At 40.4% G+C, this 13,392-nt stretch overlaps 2 protein-coding genes and 1 non-coding gene across 5 annotated transcripts in view; all 3 read right to left on the minus strand.

The window, feature by feature from the left end:
• The window catches only part of LOC142832687 (ATP-binding cassette sub-family G member 3-like), a 98,632-nt gene that overhangs the window by 78,027 nt on the left and 7,213 nt on the right, over positions 1–13,392 (minus strand). The gene's annotated exons all lie outside the window — the stretch shown is intronic.
• LOC142832685 (guanylate-binding protein 6-like) overlaps positions 1–13,392 on the minus strand; it is an 84,887-nt gene that overhangs the window by 12,261 nt on the left and 59,234 nt on the right. For 2 of the 3 annotated variants that reach the window (XM_075943368.1, XM_075943370.1), the window contains exons 2-3: positions 3,777–3,987; positions 2,108–2,235 (exon numbers count right to left, since the gene is read on the minus strand). In XM_075943368.1, coding sequence (XP_075799483.1) covers positions 2,108–2,235; positions 3,777–3,963 — 315 coding nt within the window. In that variant the 5' untranslated portion in view covers positions 3,964–3,987. Of the gene's footprint in view, positions 1–2,107; positions 2,236–3,776; positions 3,988–10,266; positions 10,421–13,392 lie in introns of all 3 variants that reach the window. The other variant, XM_075943367.1, reaches the window with a different exon arrangement.
• On the minus strand, positions 6,794–6,897 carry LOC142833257 (U6 spliceosomal RNA). The gene has a single exon (XR_012907383.1). It is a non-coding gene; the product is annotated as a U6 spliceosomal RNA (small nuclear RNA).

Consider the following 13,392-nt stretch of genomic DNA (forward strand, 5'->3'; position numbering starts at 1 on the left):
GAAGTATGATAATAACAAGACAAGGATGTACACCAATGAGACATAGGAAGAGTCTCATAAATAAATCGATGAATTAACTATCTGCTGATCTTTGTAAAGGCTGTCAAGAACCCACAATGCAGGAAGATGGTGCCTTCCACAGATAGTGCTGGGGAAACAGGGCATCAACCCACAGAAAAGCAGAATTAGATCCCACGCACACTACACACAAGAGTCATCGGAAATAGATACAGGTAAGAGCTAGGATGTGACCCTGGATATGGCAGTCACAGTGTGTGTGTGAAGCAAGCAGAGCAGCACAGGGAAGGAACGGCTCCAGTTTTCTCAGCCAAGGCAGGGACTTAACCTGGAGTGATGAGTGGACAGAGAAAACACGCTCCACATTTGCACCAGACTCAGATGCAGACACACACGAAAGAAACCCTGTGATACAAACATGCAGATGAACATGGCAAGCATCTAGGAGAGTGGAGTGTCTGGTTCTATGTCTGGAACTAAGAGGAGAATAAAAGGATGAATCAGCAAGCAAGATGACACAGGGTGAAAAGGCTCTAACTGCGCAACCGCAACAGCTTATTTCAATCTCTGGAACCCATGAAGTGGGAAGGGGTTGTGACCTGTGCCTGCACACACACACACACACACACACACACACACACACACACACCAATCATCTAGATGTACCACGTAACATCTCACATGCAGCAATAATCTTTGCAAACCACTCAGTTCCCTTATTTAAACAGCCAAATTTATCCTATTTAGCTATTGTGCAACAAACAGGCCTTCACTGAACCTGCAGAATCAGTTCTCCCCAGATTGCCCCAAGGACAGCTGACAAGTTTCACCATAAAAAATGTGAACCCAAGAGGTTGGACAGATGTCTCAATGGTAAGAACACTCACTGCTCTTGATAAGAGGACCACAGTTTGGTTCCCGACATGCACATCAGATTGCTTCTAACTTTCTGTAACTCCAGCTCCAGGAAATCCAAATCCTCTGGATACCTAGGATGCCTGTACTCACACACACATACCACAAGCAGACACACACACGTGACACACAATAAAAATATAGCTCTCAAAAATGTAAAGCTAACTCCTTAACTCCATTTCCAAAATGTATCCTTGGTATCTCAGAAGAGGAGTCAGGATTCTTCATCAAGTGAGATAGGATGATGTCACCTACCTTCCTATGGGAGCATCTGTCCCCCTGACTGCTCCTGCTGTGATATCATCTATCTTCCCATGGGAGCATCTGTCCCCTGACTGCCCCTGCTGTGATGTCATCCACCTTCCCATGGGAGCATCTGCCCATCTAACTCACTGCTCCTAGTAGAAGTATCACTGTGCCACCTGGTCCACCTTTCAGAAGGGAAGACCTTGTTCACCTAGCTTTCTGTGAGCTGATGGGTAACAGCTCTCATATGCCAGCATTTAGAATGACAAAGGCCTCCAGGGAAGACTCTCACCCTTTAACCAACACAGGCTAGCTCTAAAATCCCTGCCCTAGTTCTCCTTCTGGAGGTCAGAGGGCTGCCCCGTGACTGCTCTTCCCCTCTGCTTCCTGCTTCTTTCTTGGTACTGGACTATATGAGAAGCACTCAGGTAGGGTCCTCAATGAAACTATGAAGGTTCGCAGAAAAAAAAACACTTCATTTTCTTTCCTAATATCTAACTACTGTACCTATAACTCAGGAATTTACTACCAAACAAATTTTTATTGGAGTGAATCAAATCATTCACTCAAATGGCAAGAAATAAAAGCATGTTTCTCCTAATATAATACATCTTATCACTGGGCAGTGGTGGTGCAGGTCTTTAATACAGCACTTGGGAGCCATAAACAGGAGAATCTCTGTGAGTTTGTGACCAGCCTGGTCTACAGAGCAAGTTCTAGGATAGGCTTCAAAGCTGCACAGAGAAAACCAGTCTCAAAAACAAAAGCAACAACAAAAATTTGATCTTGTGTAAATATAAAATCTACATAAATCAGTCTTTATCTCACCTACAGTAGTTCAGTCTGTAGAACTATTAGATCTATTCATGAATAGGTCAACCAGTTAGATAACAGGGGCTCATAACGGTCAGCATGAACCTCATCCTACCTTTTCCACATCACCCAGGCCCTCAGTGTCCAGGAGGACCAGGGTGTGGTTTGGCTTGGTGGGGTGTGGCACACACCACATCCAGATGCCCTTGGTTTCAGACTGCACAGTGGAGCCCAGAGGGAAGCCTGCGGGGAGAGGTGAGGGGTAAGTTTCAGTTTATGCACAGGCAGCCTTGTATGCTTAAATTATCAGTGCCTGGAAGACTTGTGTACTAAAACTTCAGTGCCCAGAAGCCTCCTGTACTAAAACTTTAGTTTATGGAAACCAGCAACACCTTGAGCGATTCTGAAGGTACTGGAAGTTGAGACTAGACCGAGAATAAGGAAGTCTTAACTGATCTCAATCCCTTCCTCAATCGCTGCTACCAGTCTTCCATGCAGCTGCCACTGTGTTGTCACTAGAGCCACAGGCTTAACAAACCCAACCACTGGGAAGTGGAATTTCCAAAACTGTTTCGAGATAAGTAACTCCCCATTAAGTTGTTCTCACTGGTCTTTCAGACCCAGCCGTGAAAAGCAAAAAAGAGAACAATGCACACGAAAATCCGATGGAAACAGTAAAATTGGCAGTGTTGTGAATCTCAAGAGTCAAAATGGTGCTTCATCTTTCCTCAAAAATATGTTAGTTTATAAGTCATCTATTTCAAGCTCTAGTGGGCCTTTAACAAGAGAATGATGCCTCAGAGGACTCCAAATAAAAACAGAGGTGTCCATGAATACGGGAAACACGGCGCCCTCTGGTGGCTGCAGTGAGGGTTTTGAGCCGCCATGGTTGTACACACCTGCCAACCCTGAAGGCAGGAGACAGAGGCAAGGGAATTGTCAGTAGTTTGACAGCAGCTGATACTAGATAGCTAGAGCCAGGCCATAAACAACACAGTCAAAAATAGAGGTGTGTTTTACAAGTTGTGGGAAATGGTGTGGGTTCTATGTCAGAGACACTCAAGAAGAGAAAAATAGGAGAGTAGAAAAAAGAAATTGTTATAAGAGTTTTATATTCAAAGTTATTAAAGAAAGGCAGGAAAACAAACAGGAATGTGCAACTATAAAAGAATATAAAGTCCTTTAAAATGTTTTTAAAGATTTATTTATAAATGAACAGTTATTAAGATTTATTGATATCATTTTATGACTACCAGAATTTTCCCTGCACATATGTGAGTTTACCATGCACATGCCCCAAATGCATAAAGGCCAAATAAGGGCAGCAAATCCTCGAGAGCTGGAGTTACAGAGAATGCTGAGTCACCACATGGGTACTGGCATCAAATCCTGTCCTCTTCAAGAGCAGCCTAGATCATCTCTCCAGCCCTACACAAATTTTTAAAGCCTTAGGTATTCAAAGAAATTTCCCCCAGTGGAAATATTTTATTGAGAAAGAAAACCTGCTGCATGAGACCAGCGGCCGATACATAGGATCCAATTACTCAAGGCATCAGAAAAGGCCCTGTCTTGAGCACTCCTGGGAGAGAGTTTCCCTGATAGAATGGAAGGAAAGAATGCAAGAACCGATTATTGGGGAACAGTAATTACTCATGCAAATTAGCACTAGAGGGTACTTGTGTTGAAAGGAGTTTGGCTTTTTTTTTGTTCTAATTGGGAATCAGAATTAATATAATGGCACAAAGATAGTCAAGCCTTTGGCTAGTACCCAGCATGCCACTCACCATGATTCTGTCCTGCCAGACGGTTCATCAGATAGGACTTCCCTGTTCGGTACAATCCAACAACAGCCACAACTACCACTGGCTGGGAAATGTTGTCCAGGATCTCGATGGCTGTTTGGTTCATAGACAGCTGATCATTGTGGTTCTCCACCAGACAAATGGGAGCCATCATTTGTGGTCTGGCCATAGTAACTTGCCAAGCTAGAAGAATCTGCAAGAAGAATACAAAGTCATTATCTGCCTCAGTGTTACTCAAGCCCAAGGTAAGTTAGGACTGATGACATTTGTACATTTCCTAAGGCAGCAAGCAGATACAGAGGACATTCTCTATCATTCTTCCACAGTTCTAAAGAAGATTTATGTAAGACATGGGCTGCCAGCATGAAGAAAGATTGTCTTTAATGAAATAAAACCCGAACAACGGCAATCTTCATAACGTCCTACAATATGCTAAGCCTTGTAATGAATGCCTTTTGTGTGTGTCCGCCCACAATCTGTAAATGCCTACATATGACAGATTATTGCACACTACCAATGTAACAAGTGAGTTTGCAAAGCCTTAAAGACCCAGCAAAATGACAGAGCAATGGTTCTAAGACCTTCCTCCCTCTGTGAAGAGAATTTAATATGACTGAAAATGTATAGAAGCTTTGAAACATACCCACGAATAACACACACACTGTGATGTCCTAATTAATAGTGTGAAATACATGTGTATTTACTAGACTTTTCACCCCTCCCCCCATACACACCTGACAGATTCTGTCTGCAGAAAACAATGTAGCCCTTAATTGCAATAGACTAGCCTGGGCTAAACTGTTCTCTGTTTTTCCTAACTTGGATTTCAAGAACAGATTATTTCTTGAATGTGATATCCAAAATCTCAAGGGGATGAATATAGATAAAATAAACGTTGCAAAATTAGGAACTTTTGTGCACCAAAGGATGAGAATTGTACATTAAATATGCGGGAAAAGATTAATATCTTAAAGCTCTACAGTTACAACTCAGTTTTAAAATGGGCAGAACACTGGACTCTCGTTTCTCCAAAGCAGGTTATGAATGGCCATGAGCACATTTGAAAACATTCAGCACAAGACAACTCTAAAATTTTAAAGAATTTATTTGAAAAGATGCAGGGTACAAACTGGAAGTACAAGAATGAAAGATAAAGTGTCTATATTCCCACAACAACATGTACGTCTGCTTTATTGGGAATGGGAGCAAAATTAAGAAACATTAGCTACTCGATTTCTGTCTTGTGGATCTGGAGACTGGTGTGAAAATCTATAGTCACGTGATCTTGTGTCACTTGGTTTCTTAGACTTTACTGAGTATAGTATAGTATACTTTCTTGCTGCTGGCTAATGTACATATTTGCTTGAAATCACTTGTTTGTTTTGCTTGTGCTAGCAGTTTAAGCAAGAATGAGGCTATCGTAAGACCTACTTGGTTTATTTGCTCAACAACTTTTCAAACCCAGTCTGCATTATAACAAGGCTTTTGGAAACATTGAGGAACTGCCACTCAAAACAAGAAGATGTCACTTTGTACCCACCAGGACAGCTACCACACAAAACAAAAACAAATAAATGTGAACCAGAATTTATTCTGCATTGCAGCTAAGACCAGAGAATGATGCTACCTCACGGAGGACACAGTATTGGCTTTTTATGAAAGGAATAGTAATGTTTGATCCAAGAATTCTGCTTTGATTACATTCAATATATAGACAAGGATTTGGACACATTTGAACATCTGTGATCATGACAGCCATCGGCACAGTACCCAAAATGTGGATATAACCCAATCTCTCATCAACAGATCATCCACAGATGTGTAGATTCACAGGGTGTGATAACCCACACGATAGAATGTTATTCAGCCAGAGAAAGGAAAAAATCTACTGTACACTGCCACACAGATGAGCCGGAGGATAGTATGCTGAGGAAGGAGAATGTGCAGAGTCCTGAGCACTTAGATAACAGGTGACATCCTGTTCAATTGCAAAAGCACACATTTTGTAAAATTATTAAGAAAGAATAAATTGTGGGGCAATATTATACAGGCCCTGCATTGTATGATGGCCAGACTCTCAGGCCAACTTGTACCTGACCACACAGGAGGTGGTCACATAGCCACCAGACACGATGTTGCCATACTAAACAAAAGATCAGGATATGCTAATATTGTTCTACTTCTTTCTTTGTAATTATGGAGATTGCCAGGATGAGGTGTATATCCAGGCTACCTGAAAGAGCAGCCATAGATGTGGACCAGACTTTAGTCCTGCTACCCCCAGAAACAGAGTGCTAAGGAACATCCCCCTCAGTTTACTTTTTGATATAAAAGCTGTTTGGATAATAAATGTAGGTGATCTGCAGGATTTGAAGGATCCCTGGGACTCCCTCTTGATATTGCTCTGTGAATTGTGTCTCAATTATTCCCACACCTCCACTCTGGTCTGAGAGACAATTTATGTTGGGGCTGGACCCCAACAGAGTATACCTGTGGCATGGCAGGAGTTTATACCTAGCATACCAGCTGCTTAAGTGTAAAGTTACACAGAAGAGTCTCTTAAAAGAGCTGTACTTCTACAGACTGCAAGCAATGAACTCTGTGTACATTCATTTTCCATTTTCTCAGACCCTATGTTAGGAGATGTTGGACCTGGGCTCCTCAGCATTGGACATCGATTATAGTTGGTCTTTGTGTTGGAATGTAATGACATGGAGACATTATGAATTATGGAAACTTTGATAATTTACCTTAGGATTATTTCCAATTAGTTCTGATAAATTAATCTGTTTCTATTAATCTACATTTTTCATGTGGTTTTCTTTACCTCTCTTCCATTCTCTATGTCTGAATTGCTCAGTCTCTTCCATGTCTAAATTCATAAACCTGAGTTCCTCTCTCTATCTTGCTTTGCCATCCATTCATATTTTTATTATTCTACATGCTTCTCCCCTTTCCTAAGGAGATCCCCCATTTTCCTATCAAATCAATTTTTCCCTAAAAATATGGAATCCTTTTCCAATTTGTATGTTACCCTTGCACAGGGGTCATGTTAATCATCTCTGTATCAGTCAAGATTTTATTTAGTATAGGTGCTGCCAAAGCAAGAACGGGAGCTGTCCCTAATGCCCCACTATGATCAATAGATTCTCCAGATGCCTACACTTCAATAAACTTCAGAGTTAAACTGTGCTGTAGATTAAAGAGCTCATAAGACTTCTACAGAATATTCCACACAATCGCTGAAGTCCATAGATTAAATGGACTCACAGGACTTCCACAGAATATTTGATACAATCACTCAAGTCACATCCTCCTTAGCTGCTTGTGGATATTTTGTCAAGATATATCACATCTTTAGCTGTAAAGCAAGTTTTAACAATAAAAAGATAGTTTCTTGAATCCTAAAAGATCATAATATCAATAGAAGGAGAAGTCTTTGAAAAACTAAATTCATTCTTGATTACAGCCCTGAACAAACCAGGAAGACAAAGTCATATCTGCACACAATAAAGGGCTGTGATAATCCTACCAACCACATTATACTTAATAGAAAATAACTCACATTAGTTCCTCTCAATACTGGAGAGCCTAGGGTAACCATTCCTCAACTATTATTTAATACAGAATTTTTATTTACAGAGAAATTAGACAAGAGAAAAAAAGAGTTATAATCAGGAAAGGAAAAAGTCAAACTGCCCGATGAGTGGATGAAACACCACCATGTTTAAAATCCCACTGGGCTGGCAGAGCACTCACCTAACATATGGAAGCCTCTGGATTTGATCCTATGAACCACATACAAGAAAAGGGCTCTGAATGCCATCCAGGGTCTAGAAAGATATCTCTGCAGATAAACATGGGCTATACAAGATTGGGGATCTGAGTTCAATCCAAGAATACCATGAAAAAGGACTACAGTGGTATGCCTTTGTAATTCCAGCACAGGGGAATCACCTGGAAGCTGAAGGACCAGCTACCCTAGAGTACTCAGCATGGAGCAAAGTACAGGAGAGACCTCCTCAAGAATTTGGAAGAAAAGAATTGACTTTCAAGCTTTATCCTGTGATTAACACAAATAGTATAACTAACACACATACACACACACACACACACACACACACACACAGAAAATACTAAGAGAACTTGTGGGAAAGCATCTCTGGATTAAATAAGCAGAGTACATTGTGGAAATATGCTTGCACACCTCTGAATATTCCCATAGTCACACAATTGTGCACTATAAGTCACTGAGGTGTGTGATATTAATTACACTACAATAAAGCCTTTCCTGATGAGAAAACATGTCAAGCCAAAGTCGGCAAGACTATTAATTTTTGTTACTCATCCTAAAGTGAGCTGAACAGTAATCTTTGTATAGAAAAGAAATTTAATTTTCTATGCACCAATGTAGTGTGTATGTGTGTGTGTACAAGGTAGGCTTTCCAGTTCTTTCATTTCCAAAATTCTTCTTAATTCTAATTACTTTCCTCAAGCAGCTGGTTCTGAGATTTCCTACTTCATATGGTTTTCAAATATAACCAAACTTAAATCAGAAATAGTCAACAGAATGTCCGGGATGTCAGGAAAGATACCCTAAACTGATCTTACACATTTTTCAAATTCAAAATATATGCAATGTGATTCGAAGGTAAGTATTTTCAAATACTTAAAGAATGCAAAATTCACATAACCCGTAGAAAACCTTGGTTTATCTTGAAGTAAGACCAGTTCATCAAATTGTCTATAACAAGGTAAGGAAAATTACAGCTACAGTTTACATTAGCAGAGGCACTGCTCTGGCTATTATAGGATAGTTCTAGGCATAGCCTTTCTTTGAGTCTCGTCAACATCCCAAATTAACACACACACACGTGATGTTTCCCCAAAAGCAAAGGTCAGAAAAAGCTTCTCTGAAGAGTCATTATGTTTGCCCTTCTTGATCCTAAGCTGGGAGACTGATTGGCCCCTTCTTGCTATGATCTCAGAAATGCAACTTAAGGGCCTGGAGAGATGGCTCAGTGATTAAGAGCACACATGGCTCCTAAGAGAACCTAGATTCCATTTCCAGCTTCACATAGGGGACTTCCAACTGTCTGCAACTCCAGTTCCCGGGATCCAGTGACCTCTCTGGCCTTAATGGGCACCAGGTATTCAAGTAGTACACTTATATATATATGCAAGCAAAACACTCATGCACATTAAATAAAACTGAATAAATCACTTAAAATGTAACCCAGTTTAGCTTTGAGGGCCCCTAAATGTATTTATGATGTTCTTTCTAACAAAAATTCTCCATTCTAGCCTGTATTTTATTTTGTGAAAGGGTCAGGGAGCTAGAGAAGGGGTCTGATAAATATTTTTAGTAGCCTCTCCAGAGACCAGGCCTTAGTTTCAGTTTGCTGGAGCTGGCTGGATCTGAGCAAGTAGTTATCAGGGAAAACCACAACTCAGGGTCTAACTAATCAGCAGGCACCCCACAGCCTTCTGCTGCTAGTCAGGTACCCACAACCTTATGCTAGCTAAAGATAGCTTCCCTACCCTGCAGCTGGAAAGTTACTAATCACTAGATCAACCTACCAATCTTATAAACTTTTTTTTATAAACCCAGTAGTCGGTCCCCAAACTAATCTCTCCTCCATGGAATTCCCCTACCCCTGTTTAAAAGGAGCCTTGCTTGGATAATCAATCAAACCCCAAAATGTTGGTATTTTTTCATCTTTCTGATGCTAACATTTTTCACTTATCATATTTATCCGCCTTTCAATTGCTTCACAGATGCTTAGCCAGAGTTTAGTGCAGAAATAGGCTCTGTATGAGTGTGTGTTTTAGTACACTTTGACTGGAGATGAAGCACTGATGGAGAGAGGCATGTGTTAGTATCATAAGAAGGACTCTTCTGTGCAAATGCCCAGGCCTGGACACATGTGCTGAATAAATAGGTGTACTATAAAACTTTCTGTTTTCCTAAACTCGACCAGTGGTTACATGTCTTACAAGTATTACACAGGAAAATAAAAGAAGATAGCATTTTAGATACATAATTCAGTCGCAGGCTTATACTCTAGTTGTTTTGGCTTTTAATTTTTTCTGTCTGTTCATAGTTGTTATGCACTATCTGACTAAGAGTTGTAAGAATTTAATGAATATCTGTATAGCGAACGAGAGATTTTTTGAACAAATTTTAAATCATAAAATAAAGAAAAGAACTAAATTGTTTGGGTCCCTTAAAATGCCAGTGTTAACAAATTTCTTTTGCACTTGTGGTAACTTCACTATTTGATAAAATTTTTACCCACCCGACATCATCAACTTATTCACCTTCACACATCTGGAGAGATCAGAGGTTGTACATCTTCAACCCACCCTGAACACCACACTTTCTACAAACAGGTGACACGACCAAGACTTTGCATCTCACACTTGGAAATGAGCTGAAAAGGAGTTCCCAGGCCTGTCTGCCCACACTCACCAGGGTCAGAAGCAGAGGCCCAAACTTCTTGTGCACAGGATGGGAGAAGAGATGCAGCTCTGGCCTGAGGCTCTGGTTCTGCCCCACAGTGTCCTAGAGCCTCTGTATCCAGGTCAGCTCTGTTGCTCTCCTTCAAGGGTGCAAAGATATGTGCCTTGTAAAGATAGGAAAGGAAGGAGCTGGTCAGGATGCCATGGGGTGGGGGAGGGAGGGTGGGGTGAGCACACTGTGGTTTTGGGGTACTCTGGAACCATGAGATTGGGGTGCTCCAGCTCAGGGCAAGCTTCCAGAGAGCTGATCAGTCTGCACTGTACCCTATGTAAGGCCAATATCTGTGCTGGAGGATGAGAAGCCAGTATCTAGAACCCCAGAAGAGAGAAAACTAAAGGAATGTTTCTGGGGACTAGGTAGTTAAGAAATGAGGGGGGTAACAAACATGGGGTTCAGGACAGCTGAGAATATGACTTGTCAAAACCTCAGGTTGTTAATATAAATTGATTTACAGCTTCACTTTATTTCTGAAGAGACCAATTGATAAATAATTCACTGTTCACAATCGTAATCCCCATAATTGAGAGGCTGAGGCAGGAGGTTTGGGTGCTTTGGTGCCTGGGCTAAACATCAAGCTCCACTTATGAACAAGTGGAGAGATAGAATAAAGTATAGACTGTAAACCTGCAGTTAGATGGCATAGTGTATGCAGTATAGAACCACTAGACAGACCAGAAAGTTAACTATTGAAAAGTGAGTCAGTTTTATACTGGGAAAGAACACAGGTGGGGGAGAAAAGGGGAAGGGGAGAGAGCAGCAATGAGACACAGAGGAAAAACAGAACCACAGGGCTCCACCATGGCCGTCAACTCCAGAGGCCACCACATTCTTACGTCTGTCATTTGTTATCCACTTCTATTTAGTTTTTACTTCTATTATGAAGTAGAGCTGGTGCCCCAAGTATGTCACTGAATTATATCCCCAAATCCAAGATTTGATAGCTATGTAATGAATTTTGAAGTTGATTCTCTTCACCCCCTAACTCTAAAACTGAGCTTACTCTGAACCCAAGTGGATCTGCAACCCTGCCTTACACTTCTATGGTGCCTCGAGCCCCTGGACCAAGAACTCATAAGGAGGCTTCCCACATCTGTGCAGGATTTTTGTTTAAGATCCCATGACTCTGGGAGCAGTGTTATCCACTCAGACAGAGAACCACCCTTCAAATTCATTTTTTAAACTATTTTTGTATAATCAGCTTAAACACACAAATCTAAAAAATTTAATTTTCTTTACTACTGATTAAAGTATTATCATATACATGTACTGAAGTGAAAAGGGCAAAGCCACGAGGACCTGGCACGATTTTGGTTAGCTCAGACACTTCTCAGCTCTCTACCCCACAACAGTGATGTCTCCCTTGGAAACAGAGTTGGGATTCCCATGACCATGGTCCAGATTTATTAACCAAAACAATTAGTGCTAATCAAATTTAAACTAAAATAACTGAAGAAAGTGTAAGTCGAAATGAATTGTCATGTTGTGTCTGAATAGCTATGTTCTGTCAAAACAGATGATGTAAGGTTACTTTGCTTCTCATCCAACATCAACATAATTGTAGGTTTTGACTTTAAAATGCTGTACCTCTGACCATCAGCAACAGGACACTTGAGGCATGAGCTCACTCTTTTCAGTGGTCGAAACGAAAGGACTTTGTAAGGTTAATTGTCTACATTAGTGTGGTGGTCTGTATCTCCCTGGCGTGAATTTACCATGGTGCTACATTTCCTTTATATTCATCACCAGCTCCATCTAACACTGATATCCAGACTATTAACATTTCCTCTATTATAACTAGAGCAGCAATTAACACAGGTGGACAAGTATATCTGTAATAGGAGACAGAGTTCTTTGGATATATATGGTAAGAGAAAACCCTCAGCGGTTACACCCTTAACGGGAATAACAGCCAGAATAACAAGAAACCTGAAAAATCAAGAAAGCAAATGACACAATAGGCTATGGAAATAAACAGAGCGCTCTCAACAGAAGAAACACACATAAAATCGGAACTATCATATAGGTTAGCATATCCTGGCCCCAAGTTCTACTCCATTGATTTACATCTCTATATCTGTGCCAGTGCTGTATGTTTTTAATACCGTGCTCTGTTGTATATGTAGCACTGTATTTATTGCTCAGGGTTGGTTTGGGGGGCCCAGGTTCTTTTATGGTTCAATATAATTTTAAGATATTTTTCTATTTCTGTGAAGAATAGTGGAATTATAGTGGAGATTGTATTGAACCTATAGACTTCTTTGAAACAGCTATTTTCACAGCAGTGATTTTTCCAATCTACGTGTATGGAAGATTGACTTTCTGATATCTTCCTCAACTCCATTTATTTACATAAAATACAAAATTCTATTTATATAAAATAAAAATTATTTATTTTTTAAAAATATATTTTGTAAGTATATTTTATAAAAAGATTTATATTCTTTTTATTCCACGCTGATTTCAACAGCACCTGTATCGCTTTACAGTTCCACCAGTAGAGTAATATTTTAAAGCTTTTACAGTGTGAAGCATTCATTTCCTCGGTTAGGTTTTTTCCAAGGTTTTTACTGCTTCTGAGGCTGTTGTGGTTAATATTGCTTCCTTGATTTCTTTCTCGGTCCGTTTGTCATTGGTTATATGAAATCTACTGATATTTGTTTGTCAGTTTTGTATCCTAGCACTGTTCTGAAGGTTTTTGTTAGCTCGAAGAATTTTCTGGTGGAGTCTTTAGAATCTTTTATGTGTGGTTTTCTGTTATCTACACATAAGGACACTGTGACTTCTCCCTTCATGTTTAGCCCTGCCCCCTCCCTCTCTCTCTCTCTCTCTCTCTCTCTCTCTCTCTCTCTCTCTCTGTGTGTGTGTGTGTGTCTCTCTCTCTATCTCTTGTTTTTGACACAGGGTCTCTCTGTAGCTTTGGAGCCTGTCCTGGAACTAGCTCTAGTATTCATAAAATGACTTGGGAAGTATTTCTTCATTTTCTATTTTAGTGAGTCACTTGACAAAACCTATTATTAGTTCTACTTTGAAGACCTGGTAGAATTTTGCACTGAATCTATCTGAGCCTGCACATTT

This window comes from Microtus pennsylvanicus, chromosome 12 (assembly GCF_037038515.1).
Source record: "Microtus pennsylvanicus isolate mMicPen1 chromosome 12, mMicPen1.hap1, whole genome shotgun sequence".
In the NCBI taxonomy this organism is placed as follows: domain Eukaryota; kingdom Metazoa; phylum Chordata; class Mammalia; order Rodentia; family Cricetidae; genus Microtus; species Microtus pennsylvanicus.